The sequence below is a fragment of the Cetorhinus maximus genome, chromosome 18 (genome assembly GCF_964194155.1).
Source record: "Cetorhinus maximus chromosome 18, sCetMax3.hap1.1, whole genome shotgun sequence".
NCBI classification, from domain to species: domain Eukaryota; kingdom Metazoa; phylum Chordata; class Chondrichthyes; order Lamniformes; family Cetorhinidae; genus Cetorhinus; species Cetorhinus maximus.
In genome coordinates this window covers 28,836,696-28,848,726 of record NC_135896.1, presented here as the reverse complement: position 1 = coordinate 28,848,726, position 12,031 = coordinate 28,836,696, and the positions used below count along the sequence as shown (strand labels likewise).

At 43.0% G+C, this 12,031-nt stretch overlaps 1 protein-coding gene across 9 annotated transcripts in view; it reads right to left on the bottom strand.

Annotated features, from left to right (window-relative positions):
- The window catches only part of LOC144693023 (echinoderm microtubule-associated protein-like 5), a 182,861-nt gene that overhangs the window by 106,944 nt on the left and 63,886 nt on the right, over positions 1-12,031 (bottom strand). For all 9 annotated transcript variants that reach the window (XR_013579443.1, XR_013579444.1, XM_078562291.1 and 6 more), the window contains one exon: positions 11,785-11,922. Coding sequence is in view for 7 of the 9 variants with exons in the window: in XM_078562291.1 (XP_078418417.1) it covers positions 11,785-11,922 (138 nt within the window). In the remaining 2 variants the exon portion in view is untranslated. The remainder of the gene's footprint in view (positions 1-11,784; positions 11,923-12,031) is intronic.

Here is a 12,031-nt window from a genome sequence, read left to right as displayed (position 1 = left end):
GGGGCATCTTCACATTGAACTGTTAGAATCACCATTAAAGGGTTGTACTCAGGCATGTGTCCTAGTCATCTGTAAGGTCACAGTCCTTCTATGAACCTTTCTTGTAGGAAGCATATAAAGTTCTGAAAAAACACTTTCTCTCGAGGGACAGTTGCATACTCTAGAACTGCCCCACCTACCCAAGTTTGCACTTGTGCTTAAAGGTTGAGCAGGAAATGACCCTGTGGCTGCACTCTGGACCTTAGGGACCAGGTTTTGACAGCTAATGGACAGCCAAAGGCTTCTGCTCATCTTGTGTGGGATAAAGGGATCCTGAACATGCCTGGAGTTGGTTCACCGTCCACCCAAGGCCTATTCATTGATACCCCGCTGTTGGGTTAGCAGATTTCGGTGATGCTGATGGAGGAAGAATGAAACAGGAGGCCTGCCTTATTAAGATAGGTGCCCTGAGCTTGTACCTATTACAGGATAACCCCAAGAAAGCAGAGGGCAACACAAGGATAAGATCCAATACATCCGATTCTACCCATTACTGCTCTTTTCTGTGATTCTCCAGGCAGAGGATGAGGAAAATCTCTCCTTATACTTCCATCATTTAAAAATGATAATTCCCTTAAGGAAAAAGATCATTAAATTTATCCAATGCATAAGCCAACCCTACACAAGATCTTGGCCATTCTCTAGATCCTTGGACCCAATATCTGCTTTATGGGCAGAGTTGGCTCTCCATCTTTATCTACAAGGCTCCAGTGGTAGCGCTGGAGTGCCACTGGGAAAATGTCGTAACTGCAGCATCTTTCTATGGACGGCTTCAATTGTAGATGTGAACATGGAAATTTATAATGAAAACAAGTTGACAGAACAGTACAGTATTTTTAACTTTTTGCTAGCTGAAATCCCATGATATTATCTTGAAGGGAGTGTAGGCCATGAGGCATCATCATGTGTAGAATGGTTACAGGGTGGACCATAACTGAACCAAAACAGACAGACATAATTCAATCTTTTAAAATCTTACATTGGGTCTTAACTTTTATATTTCTACCATGAACTTCTATATTTACACTAGAATGGAAAATCTCAACAGGAAATGCATGCAAAGGTAAGACTAGATACGGATAGGCATAGTAATTATGTTATAAAACTGCAGTTTTTTTTCTATAATATGTAGAAACTATAAGCTCAACGTCTGAATGATACAAGTGTCCATGCAACAGTTTCTGAGATAATTTCCATGAATGTATGAAGGTTGGTTATGGGACATTTGGAGGAGGCAGGAGGTTAAACTGAAGGATGGAGAGGAATAAAATATTAGGGGAGGAAAAGGTTGGCTTTGGGCAGGTTAGTAGTAGTGATTGGATAAGAAGTTTGAAGCAGACAGTAAAAGTTGAGTGACAAACAGGTGTTGAAAAGTTAGAAATTTACAGACTTACAGAGGATGAGGTGGTAGCAAGTGACGAGTACAGAAATTAGGGGAATGAGGTCTGAGAAATTAAGGAGTTAGACCAGTTATAACCAGAGAATTGAGAGAAAAGAGAAAGGAAAGGATAGGTAGAAAGATACACAGAAAGTTTCAGGTTCTCAGGACATCCAAAGTGTACCACAGCCAACTAATTATTTTTGAAATATTGTCACAGTAGCAATGTCAGAAACATGACAGCCAATTTGTACACAGCAAGGTCCCAGAAACAATAAATAAGTAAGTGGCCAGATGCTGCTTTTAGTGATGTTGGTTGAGGGATAAATATTGGTCAGGTATTTGGAAGAATTGCCCTGTTCTCTTTGAATAAAGTTGTGGAATCCTTTATACCCACAAGAGGGCAGATAGAGCCTTGGGGTTTAACATTACCTCTGATACAGAGAATCTCCAACAGTGCTGCACTGCCTCACTAATGTAATGAATTGTCATCTTAGATTATGTGCTCACATTCCAAGTAGTGGGCAAGGAATTCTTGGGAGATTTTTTAAAAAGTCTGGGAATTGGACAGAGAAATAGAAAAACTGGAAATGGGAGTAAAAAATAAGTTGAGTGGAAACAAGACTAAAAGAAACAGAAATACTAGGAGTGATACAAAAACACAGTATCATTACGGCACAGATAGAGGCCATTCAGCCCATCGAATCCATGCCGGCTCTTTGTGGCATTCCCCCACTCTATCCCTTGTAGTCCTGCAAGTTTATTTCTCTCAAGTGCCCATCCAATTTCCTTTTGAAATTATTCATCATCTTTGCTTCTACCACTCATGGGTAGCGATTTCCACATCATTACCACTCACTATTGTTATGATCTAAGCTGATGTTATTACTGCACAAGTCGGATCCCAGATGGAACCTGGCTTGATAGACCTCTTTTTTTCAGTACCCTGTGAAGGGCACTTACTAAAACTGATTCACAGGAGTCTGCTGTTGACTTTTTAACAAAAAGATGAAACATTAACCATAGTATTCCAGGCAGCAAAAAAGGTTGGAAAGATTTCAACACAGACACCAAGGAAAAAATTATTCAAACCCGCATTATTCCTTTTATCCCAGCAATACCTTTACAGATCCAACACTCCAGTGAAGGGGGTACCACTATTTTGACACCAAGACTAGAGCTGGTTCTATTGCAAAGAGGTTTCTGTCCAAGTAGACTTCTGAACATTTACCAGTAGTCCTCCCACATATCTCCCTTGAAATATCCATAAAACTCACTCAAAATTCACAACTATTTTAACTTTAGAGCAAAACATACAAGTCCCTTAAACTCATTTCCTCAGCAGTCTGGCATCATTTCCAGCTAGAGAGTCTTAGACCTTTGCTGTCTTCACTCTGTGGTATACACATACCAACTGAACTAAAATTTGCCTTTGTGTCTCTCCCTGTGTCTCTGTGGGTCTCTCCTGGATTCCCTGTTGCTAGGCAACAACACGGGGTTTTTTTTCCTATTTTTTGTGTTTGTTTTAACATCCCTAATTAACCCCTTGGTAACCCATCTCTTCAATTACTGCCACATCAGTCTACTCTCAATCATCAGTAAAGTAATGGAAGGGATCATCAACAGTGCTACAAGTGGTACTTACTTAGCAATAGCTTGCTCACTAATGCCGAGTTTGGATTCTGCCAGGGCCACTTGGCTCCTGACCTCATCACAGCTTTGGTTCAAACATGGGCAAAAGAGCTGAACTCCCGAGGTGAGGTAAGAGTGACTGTCCTTGACATCAAGGCAGCATTTGACCAAGTGTGGCCTCAAAGAACCCTAGCACAACTGGAGTCAATGGGAATAAGGTGAAAGCTCTCCAATGATTGCAACCGTACCTAGCACAAAGGTAGATGGTTGTTGTTGTTGGAGGTCAATCATCTCAGCTGCAGGGGTTCCTCAGGGTACTGTCCTTGGTTCAACAGTCTTCAGCTGCTTCATCAATGATCTTCCATCATAAGGTCAGAAGCGGGGATGTTCGCTGATGATTGCACAATGTTCAGCACCATTCGCGACTCCTCAGATACTGAAGCAGTCCATGTCCAAATGCAGAAAAACCTGGACAATATCCAGGCTTGGGCTGACAAGTGGCAAGTGACATTCACACCACACAAGTGCCAGGCAATGACCATCTCCAATAAGAGAGAATTTAACAATGGCCCCTTGATGTTCAATGGCATTACCATCACGGAGTCCCTTACCAACATTCTGGGGGCTACCATTGACCAGAAACTGAACTGGGCTAGCCATATAAATACTGTGGCTACAAGGGCAGGTCAGAGTCTAGGAATCCTGCGACAAGCAACTCACCTCATCTCCCCAAGGCCTCTCCGCTATCTACAAGGCACAAGTCAGGAGTGTGATGGAATACTCTCCACTTGTCTGGATGAGTGCAGCTCCCACAACACTCAAGAAGCTTGACACCATCCAGGACAAAGCAGTCCACTTGATTGGCACAACATCCACAACCATTCAATCCCTCCACCACCGACGCACAGTAGCAGCAGTGTGTACCATCTACAAGATGTACTGCAGGAATTGACTAAGGCTCCTCAAACAGCGCCTTCCAAACCCACAACCACTACCATCTAGAAGGACAAGAGCAGCAGACAGATGGGAACACCAGCACCTGAAAGTTCTCCTCCAAGTCACTCACCATCCTGACTTGGAAATATATCACCATTCTTTCACTGTCGCTGGATCAAAATCCTGGAACTCCCTCCCTAACAGCGTCGTGGGTGTAATTACACCACATGGACTGCAGCAGTTCAAGGCGGCAGCCCACCACCACCTTCTCAAGGGCAACTAGGGATGGTCAATAAATGTTGGCTCAGCCAGCAAAGCCCACATCCCATGAATGAATTAAAAAAATGACAAGCTCCTTAACCCATTTTAATGAATACCACAAGCAGGTATATTTCAATGATTAGAAAAATACTGAAAGTTGGAGTAAAAACAGAAAAATGCCTGGGATTATCAGTCAAAAGAGAACAGCAGAAGTATCTTAAAAAATAAACAGTTGGACCAACACAAAAAGCACTTCTAAAACAAACGTAACTAAAAGAATAACATGATTCATGAAACTTTAAAAAAATATAGGGCAGAAATTCCCCCCCCCCCCGTTGCGGGGGAGTTGAAGAGCGATCGGCGCCCCCAATGTGGGCGTTCCGCCATTTTACGTGGGTGGGCCAATTAAGGCCCGCCCAGTGTGACGTCCGCACGGAAACGCTATGCGCTCCCTGTGCGGGCGGGAGTGGATTCCCTGAGCTGAGAGTGCGCTCTTTCACACATGCATACGAAAGAGTGCACTCATCTCCCTGAGTTTAAGTGCTGCCTCAGGGAGATCAGCTCTACTGTAAAAAATATTAATAGAGAAAAAAAATCCCTAACATGTCCCCTCATGTGACACTGTCCATAACTTTTGAAAACACTTTAATTAAATTTTTAAAAACCTACATGAAACCTTATCTCTGCCCGTGGATAAGGTTTCATGCTTTTTCTGAAGCCCGCCAGGGCTCCTGGCCTGCCTGCCGACCTTAAGGTTGGACGGGCAGGTCCATTAATTACTTAAATGACTCTGTCAATGGCCTCAATTGGCTATTGACAGGTCAGCGGGTGCACAGCTGATTTTGCTGAACCCCCGCCTGCCTGAAAATTTAAATGGGGCGTGGTGACGTCGGGAGTTTTATGCGTCGGAGAGTGGGCCCCGCTCACCGACGGGAAAATCCTGGCCATAGTAACAAGGCTATGAAGTTAGACAAAAAGGAGTAAAAAAACTGCGGTGTGCTATTCACAGACAGGGCTGTGGGAGAGACTGGATTGTAGTTTGAGGATGTGATTAAGGCATTTGGAAACATATTGCATGCTTATCAGAATATGATGTTGACTACTGAAATTATCTTTTAATGCCCTTTATCTTAACATATTCTTGCAGCTGTGCTGTGTTTGGTAATACCATTCTGTACTCACTACCTCAGTTCCCCTTTTGAGTGTGGAATGAGTCCTGTTTTTGTGTTCTGCCTCATTTCCACTTCATCACCTTTTATCAGGGCATCAAATCCAGATATGACCCTTGTTTCACCTCATGTCTGCATGACTCCCATTAATACTTTATCTCCCTTTATCCCTTCTCTAACAGACTCCTTGGGCCAGCTGTTCCTCTCTGCTTTGGAAAACCAGTCAGGTCGTTTCCAGACTTTGCAACCCTGAGCTCATCATAACCTCCTACTCTCACAGAACTTTCCTCTGGAGACGCGAGGGGGCTAGGTTTGGGTCTGCTGCCTCCCTAGGCAGGCCCGAGGTAACAATGGAGGGAGGCTGGTGCCAAGGTGGGCTGGTTAGAAGGCCCACCTCGACTCTCTGGGACATTGGTCCAGTTATCTACATGGCTGTTAGCGCCCCCCCCCACCCCCGGCAATGCCAGATACATAGGCATACATCCAGCGATCGGCTGATTGAATCAAACAGCATGTTCCTCAGTGTTCGTAATAGGCAGGATACAGAATGTACTCAAGTTTGCTAAGCTTTTGCGCTTGCAAAACACAAAACAAAATGTCTACTGTTAGATGTGATTCTGCAATTGTTCAGCAAGCGCTGCCCAATGCTGAGTGTGCTAATAGCTACCAATTAAAAATAATCAGTCAAGCTCGTTACTTGGTTCTTTTACCCTTGCTAAAAGTGACATACATTTACACACTGGGACCCAATCTGCAAACTAAAGGAAAATGTTCAAGCCTTGCATCTTTTCTGAATTACCCAGAAACTTGGGGAGCCTTTTGTTCCCATATGCTTTCTCCATGGCAACGCCTCAGTCAGAGTCAACCTGCCAACCAATCAGTACGTTGTTCACTTATGGTATAAATTGTTGTGATCGTTTGAAATTTGGCATTCTTGCACTTGTCCTGATGAGTACAAGATGAAAATCTTTAACAACATGTCTCTCTTTTCAGCAATATTCAAATCCTGTACTACCAAATGATTGCCTGTATGTTAATTCAATGGCATTACCATCACGGGATCCCCCACCATCAACATCCTGGTACCAAGAGTAATGTATCCAAGTTTGTTGATGATAAATAGCTAGGTAGGACAGTAAGCTCAGATGAGAACACAAACAGGCTACAAAGAGACATTGACAGGTTAAGCAATAAAGTGGCAGATGGAGTATAAATCTGGAGAAATGTGAAGTTATTCACTTTGGTAGGAAGAATAGAAAAGCTGAATATTTTCTTAAATGGTGAGGAACCTTTAAATGCTTATGTTCAGAGAGAGTTAGAATAATAGAGCAATAGAAAGTAAGAGTCATTACAGCACAGAAGCAGGCCATTCAGTTCATCAAGTCCACACCTGCTCTCTGAGGAGCAATCCAGTCAGTCCCATTCCTGTGCTCCATCCCATAGCCCTGCAAATTTACTTCCTTCAAGTGCCTATCCAATTTTCTTTAGACTGCTTTCCTAGCTACTCTCTATGTCCTGCTACCTACAAAAATCTGTGCACGTGAACCCCCAGGTTCCTCGGTCCTTGCACTCTCTTTAGAACTGTGCCATTAACTCTATACTGCATCCCCCTATCCCTTGTGCCAAAATACATCACTTCACACTTTTCTGTATTAAATTCCAGCTGCCACTTGTCTACCCATTCTGCTAGCCTATGTCCTGCTGCAGTCAACTGCTATCATCTTCACTGTCTGCCACACCTCCATATAGTATCGTCAGCAAATTTTGAAGTTTCACTCTATATTTCAATATCTAAATCATCAAACGGCCCTATTACTTCATTAAAAAATTCAGTAGATTAGTCAAACAAAATCTGCCTTTTTACAAATCCATACTGACTCTCTTTAATTAACTCAAATGCCTCCAAGTGCCTGTTAATAATCAGGGCAAAAAATTATTTCTAAAACCTTACCCACTGATGTTAAACTAACCGACCTCGGTCAGTAGTTACTAGGAATGTTGTTGCACCCTTTCTTGAACAAGGGTGACCATTTGCCACTCTCCAATCCTCTGGGATCTCCAACATATCTAGGGAAGATTGGAAGATTATGGCAAGCCTGCTGTTATCTCCAACACCCTCCCACCCCACCCCACTTCCCTGAGCAACCTGGGATGCAAGCCATCCAAACCTAGCAACTTATACAATAAGCATAGCCAGCCTTTCCAGTACATCCTTCCCACGAATTTTCACCCCATTCATTTCCTCCACCATCTCCATTTCTGCTGACATATTGCCTGCATCCTCTTCCTTCGTAAACACCAATACAACGTACTTAAGTAATCTAACCTTGTCCTGCACATCTAAGCATATAACACCCTCTTTGGCCCCAGTAGGCTCCACCCAACCTCTTACTACCTGATTATCTAAGTGCCAGTAGATTTCTGGGTTCCCTTTTATGTTATCTGCCATTCTCTTGTTCTCGCTTTGCCAGTCATATTTTCCTCTTCACTTCCCCTCTCAACTTATTGTATTTGGCCTGGTTTTTACCTGAACAAGTTACTTGACATGAATCATACACCTTTTGATGTTTCATTATACTCTCTATCTCCCTCATCATCCAAGAAGCTACGGCTTTGATCCTCCACCTTTCCCCCTTGTTGGGATGTACTTAGCCTGTATTTGAAACATCTCTTCCTTAAATTTCACCCATTCTTCTGTTACAGCTTTTCCTGTCAGTCCTTGGTTCCATTTTACCCTAGCTAGATCCTCTTTTGTTCCACTGAAGATGGCCCTCTTCCAATTTAGAAGTTCCGCCTTAGATTGTTCCTTGCTCTTTGCCATTACTAATCTACACCTTATGACATAATGATCACTCTTAATCAGGTTTCCCAAAGGAAACTTGGCCCACTTCATTCCACAACCCAGATCCTAGTTGCACTGAGAACATACTGGTCAAGGAAGTTCTCCTGAACACATTTCAGAAACTCCTCCACCCTTTTTCCCTTTACTCCAACATTATCCCAATCCATATCTGGGCAAATAATGTCCCCAGTACCAGTCTATAATTCTTGCACATGTGATTTCTCTGCAGATTTGCTCCCCCCCTCTCTCTATTTGGGGGCCTATAGAAAACCTCTAGTAGTGTGATAACATGCCCTTTTTGCTTCTCAACCCTAAGCAAATATAAAGGATGTAGTAGCAGAGCATTTAGAAATGCATAATATAATCAAGCAGAATCAGCATGGCTTCATGAAGGGGAAATCATGTCTGACAAATTTATTAGAATTCTTTGAGGAGGTAACAAGCAGGATAGATAAAAGGAGAACCAGTAGATGTAACATATTTGGATTTCCAAAAGGCGTTCAATAAGGTACCACACATTAGGCTACTTAATAAGGTAAGAGCCCCTGGTGTTGGGGGTAGTGTATTAGCATGGATAAAGGATTGGCTAACTAATTGAAAGCAGAGAGTTGGGATAAGGGGAGTATTTTCGGGATGGTAACCTGTAGCTAGAGGAGTGCCACAGGGATCAGTGCTGGGGCCACAATTATATGGCAGAGCAGACTTGATGGGTCGAATGGCCTACTTCTGCTCCTACAACTTATGGTCTTAAAGTATAAAAGGATTCCACCCTTGCTCTTCAAAGACATTGTCTCTTTCCAATACTACAATATCTTCAGTAATCAGTGCTATCACCCCACTCTCTTTTTCCCTTCCCTATCTTTTCTGAACACTTTGTGAATATTAAGCAGCCAGTCCTCACCATTTAGCCATGTTTCTGTTATTGCCACTAAATCACGTCACAAAACAGTTATTTGTGCTTGTAGCTCACCAACCTTAGTCACCACATATTGTGCATTTTAAACCTATCTTTGTATTCGTCGTGGTCCTTCTTAGTCTGTTCGTAACTGATATGATATAACTTCCTTCTTTAATACTATCCAATACTCTCACTCCATTGTGCACCTTTGGATGTCCTTGTATAAGAAACTCAAGAAGTTAGCGCGCAGGCACAGCAAGCAATTAGAAAGGCAAAGGTCCTGTCGGCTGTTATTGCAAGGGGCTGGAAAACAAGAATAAGGAAGTTTTGCTATAGTTGTACTGAGATCACACCTGGAGTACTGCACACAATTTTGGTCTCCATATCTTGGAAGATGTTGCAGAATAGGCTCTCTAGATTGAGAGGGTGGTCCTAGGAGGAGGGATTGAGTACACTGGGCCTATGCTCTCTCAAGTTTGGAAGAATAAGAAATGATCTCATTAAAACATACAAGATTCTGAGAGGGCTTGACAGAGTAGATGTTGAGAGGTTGTTTCCCCTGTCTAGAGGGTCTAGAACCAGGGGGCATAGTTTTAGGAGTGCGATGGAAAACTCTCCGCCTTCCTGGGCAAGTTCAGCTCTAACAACATTCAAGTAGCTTTAACCTGACAACATCCAGAACCAAGCAGCCCACTGGATCAGCACCCCATCCACCACTTTAAACATTCACAGGTGCACAGTGGCAGCAGTGTGTGCCCTCAACAAGATGTACTCCAGCCACTTGCTGCGGCTTCTTTTACAGCAGCTTCCAAACACATGGCCTCAACCACATTGAGGATCAAGAGCTGTAGGCACATGGGACCACCACCACCTGCAGGTTCCCCTCCAAGTCACGCACTGTCCTGATTTGGAAATATATCACTGCTTCTTCATTGTCGCTGTATTAAAACCTTGGAATTCCCTCCCTAACAGGATTGTGGGTGTACCTAGACCATACAGACTGAAGTGGTTCAAGAAGTTGGCTCACCACCACATTCTCTAGCACAGTAATGTTGGCCTTGCCAGCGAAGCCCACATCTTATGAATGAATAGAAACAGTGATATCACCAGGATCGATATGAGAGAGACAGATAAACTGGGAGAACTGAGTAGAGCCCTGACACGAAGTGGGGTGGATGGAAGAGTGTTGTCAAGGTGGCTATGGGAGTCAATCAGCTTATAGCGGAAAAGCCAAATGCTGCAGATTCTGGAAATCTGAAATAAAATCAGAAAATGCTAGAAATACTCAGCAGGTCTGGCAGTTCCTGTGAAGAGAAAAACCAAGTTAATGTCTCATTGGAACTGCTTATAGTTGGACATTAGTTGATAGCCTAATCCTGCAAATTAAATCAGATAAGTCACCGAAGGGAAGGGAAGAGTCAGAGATGGACTGTGTGAGGTGAACGAGGTGGAAATTGGAAATAGATTTGATGAAATTTTCCAGTTGGAGGCAAGGGAATGAAACGGTGTCAATAAAGCCATCAAGTGTACCAGAAAAAAAGGTGAGGAAGGGAACACAAGTAGAACTGGAACAAAGAGCATTTCACATATCTTATGAAAAGCCTGGCAAAGCTAGGATCCACAGAGGTTCACATAACAAACCTGTTTCTAGTACTTCAGTGTTTTGTTAAAGGAGGACAGCTGATCATCTAACTGGGAGAACTTGTTTTTCTTCAGACTGTGTTGCACAATTTTTTTTAATGTCCATCTGAACTACCATCCAAACCCTTGATTTAGCATCTCACTCAAAGACAGCGGCCCAGATTTTTGGAGGAGTCAGAAGGACTCTGGGTCAATTTAAAAATGGCGGGGGGGTGGGGGTGGTCAAGGGGGTGATTTCCACTGGCATCGAATAAGGGTGCAGGCTGCACTCCCAACCTGGGTGGCTCCATTACTCAGACAGGCATCAACTAGATCCCTGCAATTTTTGTGGAGTCAGGCCAACTTCTCAATGACTTTTGGTTCACAGATCTCAGAGTCTTGTTCAAAGGTCTTGACTATGCCCCCCATGCCAAGTCCTGCCCCCACCCATCCCCATGGCTCCTTACAGCCCCCATGCCAACTCATCTCCCCACCCACCGTCAATAGCCCCTCAAACCCTCCTTGCCAATTCATGGCCCATATCTATTAACCCAGTATACACTATGTACAGAGCCAAAGAATCCTACAGTAACAATGGCATGCATGAAACAGCTTAGAAAAAAACACACATTCACCATAATTTGGTGAATAAAAAACTGGTGTTCCTACAACCCAATAAAAGCATCAAAGAGACCATTAAAATGTCAATAACAGAAGCTTCACTGAGAGCCCAGACTCAAAAAGATTAACTCAGTGGGAGTCTTGTTTTGACAGCTAGAGAAAACTGCTGACTTTGCTTAATTGACATAATTATGTGGTTATAAGTTGTTATTTTTTTCTGTGATCTCTTTTGTCAATGCCTCAAAAGTTTACTTGAACAAGATTAAGAGTTGTGAAGTGGTTACAGCTTCCGTTATTGATCTAAGGCAGAAGGTTATTATTATTCCAAACACTGCCTTCATCTACTAAAGATAAAGCAAAGTAGCAGATGGCTCCCATTTACACATACCTGATCCGTAGAACAGTAAAAGAACCATCCTTCATGCCCAGAGCAAGATGGATGCCATCTGAACTCACAGCAACACAACGAATTGGTTCTTCCATATTGCATCGCGCGATCAGAGCATGATCAATAAGACTCCATATTCTGAAAATATAAATTCAGTCTACCATAAAAAGGCAAAATAAATAGCAATTCAGCTGTTCAATATTCTAAGCATATACGCTTTCCGAATGATCCCCAATATTATTTTGTA